This window comes from Bos javanicus, chromosome 9 (genome assembly GCF_032452875.1).
Source record: "Bos javanicus breed banteng chromosome 9, ARS-OSU_banteng_1.0, whole genome shotgun sequence".
Taxonomy (NCBI): Eukaryota; Metazoa; Chordata; class Mammalia; order Artiodactyla; family Bovidae; genus Bos; species Bos javanicus.
In genome coordinates, this window is record NC_083876.1 from 24,120,096 (window position 1) to 24,134,902 (window position 14,807).

At 38.7% G+C, this 14,807-nt stretch overlaps 1 protein-coding gene across 1 annotated transcript in view; it reads right to left on the reverse strand.

Moving 5' to 3' along the window:
- Positions 1 to 9,809: 9,809 nt before the first annotated feature.
- The window catches only part of RSPO3 (R-spondin 3), a 94,164-nt gene continuing 89,166 nt past the window's right edge, over positions 9,810 to 14,807 (reverse strand). Inside the window, exon 5 of the mRNA XM_061427344.1 lies at positions 9,810 to 11,046. Within this exon, the coding sequence (XP_061283328.1) occupies positions 10,859 to 11,046 (188 nt within the window). The 3' untranslated portion in view covers positions 9,810 to 10,858. The remainder of the gene's footprint in view (positions 11,047 to 14,807) is intronic.

Below are 14,807 nucleotides of genomic sequence, written 5' to 3' on the forward strand. Positions count from 1 at the left end.
CAAATAGTAGAAAACAAGAGAGTTAAAATGTCAGTAAGATTAGCTCAAAGACACAATTACAGACAGTATTCCCTTATCTGAGATTTTAAAGTAAAATCAGTACATCTTTGGTTTGTGTTTGGTTAATAATGGAAAACTTGTCCTAACTTTTAAAAATGAGGTACATACTTTAGTAATAGAACTAAGGAAAGTTAGCACTCTCTCTCACCTCATTCCCTCCAAAGCTTTTCCTCCAGATGTTATTTGGTATTTATTTTGCAGTGTTTATTATGACAGTTCAAGCCGTTTATGTTTTAAAGATACATTGGTCAGTTTATTTATAGAGAGACAGCTTCTTGAAGTCAAGACAATCGACGTGGGTGTGGGTTAAAGCTACCCAGTGCTAGAAAGAATGGAGACGGCTGGTTTCCTCCAGTATGTTCTGTCATTTCTTTCATTATGGGGGTTCTGGAGTTTTCTTTTCTTTTTTAGTCCCATAGGTTCTACGTGATTTACCCTGGGAGGAAAAGCTGAGTTCCTGGAGCTGTTATCCTGCACAGGAAATGAGAGAAACACAAGGCAGAAGGGGTGACTGGGCCTTCATACATTTGCTTACAATCTGGCTCCAGTCCAGGGTGAAACTGGAAGAGCTGGAGATTTTCCCAAGGCACCCAGGTTGGAGTGCAGTTCGTCTGTTTGGACAGCATTGCTGGTGCTTCTCGAACCAGGCTCAGGACTGGGGGGTGGGCAGTAGGTGGTTATCAGTGTGCAGCAGGGCTGGATCAAGGTTGTGGAGGTTTCCTGTGCTGAACACATAAAGGTTTCCCTTTACGTGTTGCAAAATAAAACGATATTAAATTGCAAAACCGGGGTGAGAAAGTTCAACTAAGTTCTCATTTTTCTCATTGTGATTACTTCACTGACACTTTGATAATATCGAATGACATTAAAAAAATTTTTTTTGAAATGTAAAATAGCAATTTTTTCCCCAAAGATTGCTTTTCCTTACATTTGCTTTCCTGAGTTCCTTAGACTTTCCACTGGGAAGTCTAGATAGGAAATACATCTACTGACTGAGTTTGTGGGAGTGCAAGCTGAGCGCAGTGCCAAGTGGAAGCTGGGAGCGTGGCACCCAGTGAAGTCTGGGGAAGCGCTGAGGACAGTTATGGATTAGGGCTGGTGTGGTGTCTATAGAACCATAATGCAGCACTTTGTAGTAAGACTGAAGCTTTGTCTTGCAAATTAGAATGTATAGGGAATTTCACTTTTAATTATTTTCCTCTACTTTAGCAATATGTGTCTTTCCAAGCTTTAACAAACAACTTAGCAATGAATTTGTTATCTCAATTCACTTTTAACTTAATATGTGAGTGTTGTAAGTGTTTCAAGTGACACAGGGAAAAGCAAGACAATATGCTACTTTTCTTTGAGGGGCTAAAATAATCTTACACAGGGTTACCTCTCTACTTGAAATGCTACTCAAAGGTATATTTTATTTTTTTAAACCCTTTGAAGCACTGCTTAAATAGTATTTAGTTACATTAGTTAGTTCAGTTGTGATTTTTATAGATAAAGAATTTTCCTTCAGAACTTAAATCACTCTGATTCTTTGCAAAGTTAGACTTCTGTATTTTCAAATTTTCTTGTTTTTTTTTGGTATCAAAACTTATAAAGTTATATAACTACAAAGGCAATAATGTTTTCTTATCATTTTACAGGCTGGAAAACATTAATATTTACAACAGACACCAGGGATGGTAGAGCAATTATTGTAAAATAAAATAAAGCTTTAACTTCTTTCTATCTGGAGATGATAAATTTTAAGAGAATATATAACTTATACACATGGAAATACTAAATCTAATTGGGTAGCCCTATTTGTCCCTCAAAGCACTGTTGCTGTTAGCTTTATAATAGGGATGGCAGAATCTATCTTTTGATTATTTATTCATTTAAATGATGACTGATAAGTGGATGGTGCTATGGCCTGAGTGTGTCCCCTTCCAAATTCATATCTTGAAATCCTAATGCCTGTTGTAATGGTATTAGGAGATAGGGTTATTACGTCATGTGGATGTAGCCCTCATGATTGGAATTAGTGCCCTTGTAAAAGAGGCTCCAGAGAGAGCCTTAGCCTGTTTTACCACAAGAGATCCCAACAAGAAGGTGCCATCTATTAACCAGAGAGTGGGTGCTCAAAGGTGAGGTGAAAGTCACTCAGTCATGTCCGGCTCTTTGCGACCCCATGGACTATACATACAGTCCCTGGAATTCTCCAGGCCAGAATACTGGAATGGGTAGCTGTTCCCTTCTCCAAGTGATCTTCCCAATCCAGGGATTGAACACAGGTCTTCTGCATTGTGGTAGATTCTTTACTAGCTGAGCCACCAGGGAAGCCCAAGAATACTGGAGTGGGTAGCCTGTCCCTTCTCCAGTGGATCTTTCTGACCCAGGAATCTAACTGGGGTTTCCTGCATTGCAGGCAGATTCTTCACCAGCTGAGCTACTAGGGAAGCCTTAAGTGGGCCCTAACTAGGTACCAAATCTTCTGGTGCCTTCATCTTGAGTTTTTAAACTCCAGAACTGTAATTTATAAGCTACCAGACTTAGTGAACTCTGGGAGTTGGTGATGGACAGGGAGGCCTGGCGTGCTGCGATTCATGGGGTCGCAAAGAGTCGGACACGACTGAGCAACTGAACTGAGACTTGGTTATTTTGTTATGGCAGTCCAAATGGACTAAGACAGATAGGAAATACACCTACTGATTAGTTTTATAGAACTATCCCACAGGTGACTATATCAAACCTGAAACAACTGATGCTTTTCTACAGTCATTTCTTTTTAAACCTACTAATTTTTAATTATTCTGTTAATTTAATTGCTTATAAATTATCTAATTGGCTGGTTGTTTTGAGGGGTGGAAAGGGTTGAGGCAATAAAATTGATATTGGCCCTGAATTTCATATTGCTTCAGCCTGGAACAATGGCTATGACCAATCTATTTTGATGATGTGGAAAGGATAATTTTCATAATAAATTTGAAAAATCTGGAGACATGGAATAGCACATTCTAATGATCTCTTCCTTTCTATTAATAGTAGCATTTTGGATTTGATTGGATCATATGGATTCCAATTAAGCTGTATTCTCTTGACCCTTTTCTTTCACATGTTGCATATTAAGCTATGCTTTAAATATTCCACAGTCAACAAGTGGAAATATTGGTTTACCACAATAATTTATTTCCCCCCTCCCACCCTAAAAACGTCAACATTTAAATGAGACTAGGATGGCAATCAAGAAAGTTAGGATTCATTTGCATGAAAATGATTCACTTTTCTAAACTGATTCTGCTTGTCTATGTCTTTTCTGGAATCATAAATTATTCTCACTGCTGGTTTGGATAAAACTATAATCTATTTTCCTGTAGTGTATGGTGTGTTCTTGTTATGAGTCATAACCATTTTTTTTCTATGGGAAAAAGATGAGTAGGGGCAAACTTCGTGATAAATAGGATCTGCTTCTAAACAGTTATCACATAAAGACAATCCCTAGGATGTTAAATACCAGGTGTTTTTATTTTTGTTTTTTTCTAGTTTTTATTTTTATTTTTGTACTGTGTCTTTTTGACTCATGGCAAGCAGGATCTTCCCCAACTGGGAATCCAATCTGAGCCCCTTGCAGTGGAAGCACGAAGTCATAACCCCACTGGGCTGCCAGGGAAGTCCTAGTTTCTTTTTGTTTTGATTTTATTAAACTACTGCTTTAAGAAGTACAAAATAATGTCTTTCCTTAGTTTTACATTGAGTAGAGGAACTTATTAAACTATTTCTTCTCCAACTTATTCCAAGATTAATTTTTAAATCATTAGGTCATTTTTTTTTTTTTCCTTCTCAAACTAGCCAACCAAAAAAAAAAAAAAAACCAACAATCAAGCAAAGTATAGGACCAAAGCAAGGGGAGAGGCCACAGTCCAGGATGACTGACATTGCCATCAGGAAGAGCCCAGTGCCCCATGCCCTAAGGCTAGGAATGTGGCTTTTTTTTTTTTTTTGGATATCATTCTTGGGGAGAAGCAGGGCTTCCCTGATAGCTCAGTTGGTAAAGAATCTACCTGCAATGCAAGAGACCCCGGTTTGACTCCTAGGTCGGGAAGATCCGCTGGGGAAGGGATATTCTGGCCTGGAGAATTCCATGGACTGTATAGTCCATGGGATCGCAAAGAGTCAGACACGACTGAGTGACTTTAACTAGGGGAGAAGCAATGAGATAGTACATAGCTGTCCGTGAGTAAAGCTAAGGGCCCCCATTCTTCTGGAATTGTAAGTTTTCTTCTATTTTCTTTTTTTCAAACCTTGAGACTGTCATGGTTGACTGAGCTGTTAAAGAACTTTCTGCCTCTTGGGAGGTTGGAACTCAGCAAGAGTGTGGATGATCCAGGGACAGAGAGCACACGGGGTAGCATCAATGCACTCAAAGACGTCTCCCATATAAAATTAAGATTCAGTGGGGACTTATGTTACTGTTCGAAGGACTTGAGTTTGAGTGAACTCCGGGAGTTGGTGATGGACAGGGAGGCCTGGCGTGCTGTGATTCATGGGGTCGCAAAGAGTCGGACACGACTGAGCGACTGAACTAAACTGAACTGAACTATGTTACTGTGTTTAGACACCACAAATTTTACAAAATGGAGTGGTGTCCCCTTCCCCATTTTTGATGTAGCTCCAATGACAGCAGCTATAAAAAAAATAGAGTGAAAGTTGCTCAGTAGTGTCTGACTCTGTGACCCCATGGACCGCAGCCCACCAGGCTTCTCTTTCCATTGGATATTTCTGGGCAAGGATACTGGAGTGGTTTGCCATTTCCTTCTTCAGGGGATCTTCCTGACCCAGGGATCCAACCGGGGTCTCCTGCATGGCAGGCATTTTTTACCGACTGAGCTACCAGGGAAGTCCCAACAGAAAAATAAGCCAGAAGGAAAGACTGCGTGCTGCATTCTCAAATATGGGGTCTGTCAACTCAGGAATGAGTGCTTTTATTAATCCCTCCTTGGGAGGGATATGGATAATTTCCTCTAAAAATAGTCTCCAGTGTCTCAACAGTGTAAGGAATGGAGAAAGGCAATCTGTTGCTTTAGCTAGTGACTGGCCAGCAACAATAGTAGCTTGTATATTTACTGTGCTTTGTAATTTCAAAGCACTTATTTTATTATAAAAGTAGGCGTCTCTGCAAACATTTTAATGGGTTGTTAAGTGGGTTGAAAAACTCTATCTCTTGCTTAAAATCTACTTGTGATATGGAAATTTGATAGGGATAACTAAAATAGTAACTGATGTTAATGGTACAAAAACTTTTCCAATAAGGATTTGCTAATTTTCTATTTTAAAAGTAAAACTTAGTCTTTAGTAGGTTATTCAATATTTTTGATTGTCTCAACATCATTTTGAACAATTTTTTTCATTGCACAGACTGTAGATATACAAGTGTAAGGTATTTTTCAAACTATTTATGGTCATGAAATTCGGTCTGCTGAAATTATCATGCTGCCAGTTTCCCAGCTAATAAAATATTCTTACTGGTTGAGTTTCTCTTACAAGTGTATTTTCACGACTATGGGGAATTCCCTGGTGGTCCAGTGTCTAAGACTCTGTGCTGTCAGTGCAGAGGACCTGGGTTTGATCCCTGGGCAGGTGACCAGATCCTACATGCAGCAGACTTGGTGCAGCCAAATAAATAAATAATGACTATGAATAAAGCTATGGTTACTCTTTTTACCTCCGTCTTTACTTCCCTCCATTTATTTCTTCTTTCTTTTCTTCATTTCTTAAAACCTGCTTATGTGATGGATATGCTGCTCTTTGAATTACTGGAGAGACAGGATGGGCAAGAAAAGATGTGTGACAACTGAAACACTGATATTGAATGTCAGAAGTAGCTAGGAGAAAGTGAGGAATTATCTGAAGGAAGTTGTTTTGGCAGTTCCAGTAGTGAAAAAGATCTGCTGATGCTTCTTCCCGTGTCATTTTAACCCTTGACAAGGACTCAAGGAAAAGATAATAGAATTGGCCAATATCCTGCTTACACTGAAAGAGAACCGAATTGAGAGTCATTACACAGTAATAAGGAGAAGGAGATGGCACCCCACTCCAGTATTCTTGCCAGGAAAATCCCATGGGCAGAGGAGCCTGGTAGGCTGCAGTCCATGGGGTCGCTAAGAGTCGGACATGACTGAACAACTTCACTTTCACTTTTCACATTCATGCATTGGAGAAGGAAATGGCAACCCCTCCAGTGTTCTTGCCTGGAGAATCCCAGGGATGGCGGAGCCTGGTGGGCTGCCGTCTATGGGGTTGCAGAGTCAGACACGATTGAGGCGACATAGCAGCACACAGTAATAAAGAACAGCTATAGCAATCCAGGACTTCCCCAAGGAGCCATACTTGCCATTCCTTTTGTATATGAATGCTGGTCTTTTTCTGAGGGCACATAATTCTCATTTTTCCATTTCCCTCTGAGCACACTTGAATCCTCCCAACAAATCTCCTACTAGCCAGCCCATAGACTCTTTGAAGCCCCCATCCTACCCCTGCCCCCAACACACATTCATACAAATAGTCACATTTGTATTTGTATAGATTCAGAGTTGAGTCTTACCCTGGGCTAAGGCTTCTGTGATTTGACTTTTCTGCTTCTTCTTTATGAGCTACTAGTTCAGATCACAAGAAAATATTCCTATAATACGTTTATGAACTTCTTTGGAACTAAGAATAGACATGATTTTTTTTTTTTTTTTGGTCACATTATACAGAATGTACAACCTCCCTGATTAGGGATCAAACACATGCCCTCAGTGGTGGAAACATGGAGTCTTAACCACTGTCAACCAGGGAATTCCAAAGAGTTATGAGGTAGGGGAAGGAGCAAGGGCAGAGCTGAAGTGACTTCCAGGCTTATTGATTACTGCTTCTGTGACTTTGGGTGCTTCTCTGCGCTCTAGTTTCCTCATTTTAACAAAAATATATCAATAACCTGCTCACTGTGCTTTGGAGATAATTACATAATATAATTTAGTCAAAGGATAACTGGTTAGCATGAAGGAGGTACAGACAATTTGGGGGTTTTGTTTCTTTTTCTAATAAATCCAGAAGAATATAATAAAAATGATAACACATCTACTAAGTTAGAGGCTTGGGAACAACCTGGAGTGGTTGGGAACTAGGTTGGTAACAACTTAGCTGGGGAGGGAGGTGAGAAGGACGTTCAAGTGGGACGGGACATGGGGAAACCTATGGCTGATTCATGTTGATGTTTGGTAGAAATCAACACAATACTGTTAAGCAATTATGCTTCAATTAAAAATAAATAGGTTAAAAAAGCAGGTGAAATGTTATTGTTTGCAACAGAAAAAGTCTCAGTTGATCCAACCACCATCTTTAGGTAATCTTATTCTTTAGTGGAGGATGAATTTATATTGGCTTCCAGACTAACTCTGTGTTACAAGAAGTAACATATCAGCTTTAGAAAGAGGCCTTGTCTCCCACTAGTTTGCCCAGAAATAGTTGCAGTTGGACTGAGATAGAGTCTAGTCAGTTCCTCAGTGTCTTTATGCTCATTTATTTAAAAAAATGCATACTTTTAAGAATATGTGATTTTTTAATTTTAACAAGATCCAAGACAAAACCTGTGTTTACATTTTGGTTACTAATAGTCATTTCATTTCCACTGAATCGCACAGATATACTTATTCCTTGAAATTATTACATCAAGGAATTACTTATTCCTTGAAATTAATGTAATAATTTCAAGGAATTACTTATTCCTGGAAGTTAATGTAACAATTTCAAGGAATTACTTATTCCTTGAAATCAAGGAATAAGAAGTTAATGTAATAATTTCAAGGACTAAGCACACTTATATGGATATCACATATTAATCAAGACAAAAATTGATTTATATGTGTGGCTTGTGGGATTAGTTCTTTTTCTTGATATTTATTATGTATAGAATAAATATCATATTGAGTGGTGAAACTTCTAATTCTCATCTAAGAGCCTGTACATTTCCATTTTTTGGAAAAGCAAAGTTGGGGAACCCAGAAGGACACTGTCGCTAGTGAGGGGTTATTAGGGACATCACCTTGAACTATCACAAAGGACGCAGGCTTCCCTGCCAATGGGCATCTCCAGATCACCTCTTTCATGCTGCACACAAGAAATGAGGACTCAGAGCAGTTAAGTAGTTTGCCAGTTGTTAAGTAGTGCCAGCTATCTATGACTGGATAGAAAAAAGACCTCCTTTCTCTTATAAAGTAGAATTTGGAGACCAGAACAGGCGTGTGGATCAAACACAGATTTACATTGCTCCATTCCCTTGATTTTCTTTGTATCTAGACTTTACCAGCCATCTGCCACCATTAATAGTTAACCAGATCTTAGAGACAGAATCATAGCAGAAAGTTAATGCCTTCAGTGACTAAGACAGGAATTTTATCAGAAGTCAAACAGGAGATTTTCCCAAAGTTGAGTAGGCTGCTAGTTTGAAGATGATAATGATTTCACGTGCTTAAAGATCTAATTACAGGTGGATTAAGAACTGCAGTTAAAGTTGATGTTTTCTTTGTCTTCACTTCTATTTCACCCAGTACGTGACTATAATGCTGGTTTTCATTTCTTTTTCCTTTGTAATAATTCTACTTGTAATTAGGAGCTGCATCAGGGATTTAGATTATCTGCCATTGTCTGGGGGACCACAGAGTATAAAAGTCTGGAGTCAAAACACCTGGGAAGACATGATAATCATTGACCACAGTTGTTATGTCCTGGTTTATTTAACCTTTTTTCAGCATTGTATATGCAGGTGTAGACCTTCTCAGTCACTGCTTGTTGGAAGGATGAAGACAATGATAAACATAGAAAGTGCACAAAAATTATTTGGCCACATAGGCTTGACTAGGTAAGATTGAGGACAAAGACAGTGATAGAAACCACCTCTAAGGTCTAGAAGATGGGACTATACTTCCACCTAACACAACTCTGTAAGGCAAATGTTTGTTTCTCCTTGGTGACATAAATTTGTAGTTGAAGATTGGATTATTTTTATACATAACACATTTCACATGGACAAGAAAAGAAAATACAGAGTAAGAAGCAGGAACACATCACTCAGAAATGTTCTATCTTGGAAGAGGAAAAGAGAATTAAGGCAAACAGCCCACATGAAGAGTACAGTTTGTGGAGAAAGAATGACCAGAAATTGGCAGCTAGAAACCAGACTCATTGCCAGCTCTTCAGAAAGCCATGCTCTTTAGAGGGCTGGGAAGATGGGTGAACGGGTAGCTGTGTGTCCTTCCATTGCAACAGGAAGGTTATGGTGGGTCATGAGGTTCTGTGGCCCGTCTCCTCTTGCCCCAGATTGGCTGTGGCCTCTCTGAAATACTGGTGAAGACTCCAGATAGGGTGATTCAGTTCCCCGAAGAGATTCAGAGACTGAAAAAACATGCAGAAGAAAAGGCCAAATGTTCAAGATGCCGGAGGAACCGATATACAAGAAAAGATACAAATTTCGAAGCAGAGAAGGGGGAGTAATGAAATCATTTAGGGAGGCCCCTGTAGCTATAACTAGAATTTTTTAATCACAATAAGGAAAATGGGATAAATATCTTCTAATACGTTATAAGTAAATTTCCATCAGCTCAGATAAGGCTGGACTCCAAAAGCAAACACTGAGAAATGTAATATGTTCTGAATTCCATCCACAATCCACTTTGCTATTTCAGGAATATCTAAGAGTAACAACTTTTTAATAAAACAAACAATAAAATGAACAAAACTTTAAAAACTATCAACAAATATATTTATTGTGGTGGCTTTCCCCCCTATTAGATACACTTTGTTAGAAAGTAGTATCCCTTTTAGTTTCATGTGGACAATTAAGCAGGTAATAAGATTGTTTTTCCCCCTCCCAGTTGAGAGAGAAAGAAAACACACGACTTTGCAAACATGTTATATTTTCCTTGCTCTAGTTTTTGTTTTCTATGAAATCAGAATTTACTTCTAATAAGTATGATTTTGTTTTTGGAAGTAAGTTACAGGTACACGTTTACAGACATATAACCCAAGGGGTAGCAGAGGCTGAACCACACAGTGCGGACAATAGACTGGAGACCTGTTCCAGGTAATTGCAACCCTTCCCAGTTTTGTAAAGAACAAAAATCATCTCCAGCTCTATGGTTTCTTCCACATTTTGCCTTCCTCCAATCCCATACAGTATATTAATTCTGAAAATATGTGCACTCTCATGCTTCTTGCAGAAGGACAAATGAGGGCAAGAGAACTAAGCTTCAAACAATTGTTTCCGTGGTGATAATTCCTATGATTCCAAACGCCAGGCCCTAATATCTGAGCACTCCCTAGATTTCCTGGACAAAACAACACTGTCCTTTGAAAGGTGTTTCTCTCCTCTGATCTCTGGTTTCTTCTGAAGGGACACAGTATCTTTGAGTTCGCAGAACTATCATTTGCTTCTTTAAACAATAGCTTGAAAACATGATTTTATAGGGAGAAGATGTTGCTTCTCCAGCTGTCATCATTATGTTGTTACAGCTTCTAGCCTATTGATGATTATGTACAAAATTTCTTGTCTCTTAAAAATGCACAGAAGCACGTAAGATAACCATTCAAAAGCATCCCTTCTTTGGACTTTTGGCTCTTTGTTGTTAACTATGCTTGTATGAAGAATATAGCAACTATCTGGAATGTTGTTTAGACTGAGCAGTAACTGACATGTTGTCCATTTGTGGTCCTAATGGCTAGAGCACCTGTCCTGGGCATCTGGTGGAGATAGCAGCATCACGAGTTTACGACAATCTCATGGGACCTTCTAGTGCACAGTGCTGACGGATACCGATTTCTGTTGTTTATCTTGGACCTTTCGTTTCTTCTGCTGCTGTTTGTTTTCTCGTTGCTCTGGAGTTTCCCTGCTGGGCTCCAGACCTTTGTTATCAGGTATTGCATCTTTACTTTCTTCTTTATTAGGTTTTTTTCTTTTTCTCTCCCTTCCTTTTCTTCCTGAAATGAAAGGAGACACCTTTTAAAAAGCATTCAGTCCTGTTCAATTTCATTTTTCAAAGTTTTTAAAGGCAAGTTGAATTTCTCTTAGGTTGCATACCATGCCCATTGATATGAAATTATCTACTATTTAAATCATTCATTCAATTAGTTTTATGAAGGCTGTTGTGCTATATTTTAAGCAATGCAAACATGAAACACATGCAACATATGATGAAGTAATTAATATTTGATAGTTCTGAATTCCAGAAGGTTCTATTGCTGTAAATTTGGTATGAGTATAATTTTACATGATAGCTATTGATGGATAATTAATATAAATTTTCAAATAGATTTCTGGTGGCTCAGATGTGAAAGAATCTGCACGCAATGCAGAAGACCCAGGTTCGATCCCTAGGTAAGGAAGATCCCCTGGAGAAGGGAATGGCAACCCATTCCAGTATTCTTGCCTGGAGAATTCCGTGCATAGAAGAGCATGGCGGGGTTGCAAAGAGTCAGACAAGACTGAGAAATTAATACTTTCTTTCAAGAAACTTACTAATGTGTATATGTTATCTGGCTCCTACAAAAGGTTCTATTTTGTTTTCAAAATTTTCCAAGTAGCAGTTACCTATTTGCATTCTGTCCCAAAGAAAGGCAATGTCAAAGAAGGTTAAAACTACTGCACAGTTGCACTCATCTCACACGCTAGCAAAGTAATGCTCAAAATTCTCCAAGCCACGCTTCAACAGTACGTGAACCATGAACTTCCAGATGTTCAAGCTGGATTTAGAAAGGGCAGAGATCAAATTGCCAGCATCCATTGGATCATTGAAAAAGCAAGAAAGTTCCAGGAAAAACATCTACTTTTGCTTTATTGACTATGCCAAAGCCTTTGACTGTGTGGATCACAACAAACCATGGAAAATTCTTCAAGAGATGGGAACACCAGACCACCTGACCTGCCTCCTGAGAAATCTGTATGCAGGTCAAGAAGCAACAGTTAAAACCAGACATGGAACAACAGACTGGTTCCAAATCAGGAAAGGAGTGCGTCAAAGCTGTATATTGTCACCCTGTTTATTTATATGTAGAGTATATCATGAGAAATACTGGGCTGGATGAAGCACAAGCTGGAGTCAAGATTGCTGGGAGAAATATCAATAACCTCAGATATGCAGATGACACCACCCTTATGGGCAGAAAGTGAAGGACTAAAGAGCCTCTTGGTGAAAGTTAAAGAGGAGAGTGAAAAAGATGGCTTAAAACTCAAAATTCAAAAAACTAAGATGATGACATCTAGTCCCATCACTTCATGGCAGATAGATGGGGAAACAATGGAAACAGAGAGAGACTTTATTTTTGGGGGCTCCAAAATGACTGCAGATGATGAGTGCAGCCACGAAATTAAAAGACACTTGCTCCTTGGAAGAAAAGTTATGACCAACCTAGGCAGCATATTAAAAAGCAGAGACATTACTTTGCTGACAAAGGTCCATCTAGTCAAAGCTATGGTTTTTCTAGTAGTCATGTATGGTTGTGAGAGTTGGACTATAAAGAAAGCTGAGCACTAAAGAATTGATGCTTTTGAACTGTGGTGTTGGACAAGACTCTTGAGAGTTCCTTGGACTGCAAGGAGATCCAACCAGTCCATTAAAAGGAAATCAGTCCTGAATATTCACTGGAAGGACTGATGCTGAAGCTGAAGCTCCAATACTTTGGCCACCTGATGGGAAGAAGTGACTCATTGGAAAAGATCCTGACGCTGGGAGAGATTGAAGGCGGGAGGAGAAGGGGACGACAGAGGGTGAGATGGTTGGATGGCATCACCAACTCGATGGACATGAGTTTGAGCAAGCTCTGTGAGTTGGTGAAGAACAGGGAAGCCTGGTGTGCTGCAGTGCATAGGGTGGCAAAGAGTCGGACACGACTGAGTGACTGAACTGAACTGAACTGATACATCTGCATGCCATCTACTAGAAGAGAATTAATCTGCATAACAAATATGCAAATAAGGTTGAGGATAATTATATTTTAATACAAATATTTATATGTTGAAGATAATTTTTATTGAAAATTCTCTATATGCAGGGGTACCTGTGACTATGACTTATCAATAACCCTATGGTATTAGCCACGAGGGCAGGAACTTTATCTCTCTCAACCAAATGAGTAGTTGTTTATTGAAATATACTGGATTCCATGAGAATCTTGACCTTGAACAGGGTTTGAAGCACAGATTTATTCAGATATGCAGTGTGAAACATTTTAAAAAGTGGAATCAATACAACTTTAAAGGTCTTGATGTAGGAAGCATAGTGAGAGAAAGACTGGGACCAGGACGAAGAAATGAATTTCATTCTATTGGCCTTGGGTAACTGTTGGCAGTTTTAGGAGAGAGTAATTTGATCAATGGGCTTCCTAGGTGGTGCCAGTGGTAAAGAACCCACCTGCCCATGCAGGAGACGTAAGAGAAGCAGGTTTGATCCCTGGGTCAGAAAGATCCCCTGAGGATGGCCTGGCAACCCACTCCAGTATTCTTGCCTGGAGAATCCCATGGACAGAGAAGCCTGTCAGGCTACAGTCCACAGGGTCACAAAGAGTCAGACACGACTGAAATGACTTAGCACACAATTTGATCAAAGTAGCGAGTCTGGCACCAAATTAGATGAATTGTTTTAAAATTTCAAATTAGTATATCAGCTATATTTTATTATTATGTTAACATTTTACACATACAACCTACATTGTAAAGTAATTTTGAGGGCATGGTTTAGCAATCTCCATTAACACACATATCCCAGTGAGAAATTACTGATTCAAATCAATACAGTAAGTGAAAACTAAGAACCAAGTATACCTGGGTGTGGAAGAAATTCTGATTGGGTGTATCCCCACATACTGAGTCATGTAGAATCTGAAATTAGTTTCAGTCTACAAAAAGTCATTTTGAACAAAAGTATTTTCGAGAAATTATTTGCATGGGAGAACCAAAATATTTTCACGTCCTGAAATAGGCTGCAAATATTGAATTCAGTGGTTTGGCTTTCCTTTTCTTGAGCTCTGGTTATGGAATTCTAGGAACCAACATTATTAATACTGCATATGTATGCTCAGCCAACACCGTCTCCTTCGATTTTATGCCACAACTAGCTTTGTCTGAGACTATATTTATAAAGTCTTCCAGTTACGTTGTGAAAACTTACCTTGTTGGGCTCAACATAAAAATCTCCAAATTTTGGACTTTAAAACAAGAGTAAACAAAAATAAGAATTCAGACCACGTAAATCAAATATCAGGCAAATTATTTGGGATATGTAGAGAACAAAAAATATTAGAGTTGAGTATTACATCTAGGGCTGACTAGTCGTATACAGATTCATGAATTCCACTACTCTTTTCACTTAAAAGACTATTGCTGGATTGATAAGATTTCTATAGAAGAAATTCAGGGTGTTTTTTTCTTATTTTTCATGCTGCTTTACACATTTTAAGTGCTGATATGAACTTAGTAACTAAGAGAAAACTGAAAAGCTAATTTATTGTCTTGCATGTGTACTATAATTTTCATAAATCTGTACAAACTGAAAGAGAGAGATGCTGGTTTTTGTGGTATGTGGTTGATTTTCCAAAGAACATGGCTAAAAAGGTTAGATTACATAATATTTCCATTTGAAGAGTGTTTTGGAGGTGTTTAAGTTCATCTCTAAAAATATTGTCAGTGAAAATCATTCCAAAGTTCCATGAAAACTACTGACCCTAAACAAAATGTTATTTTCATG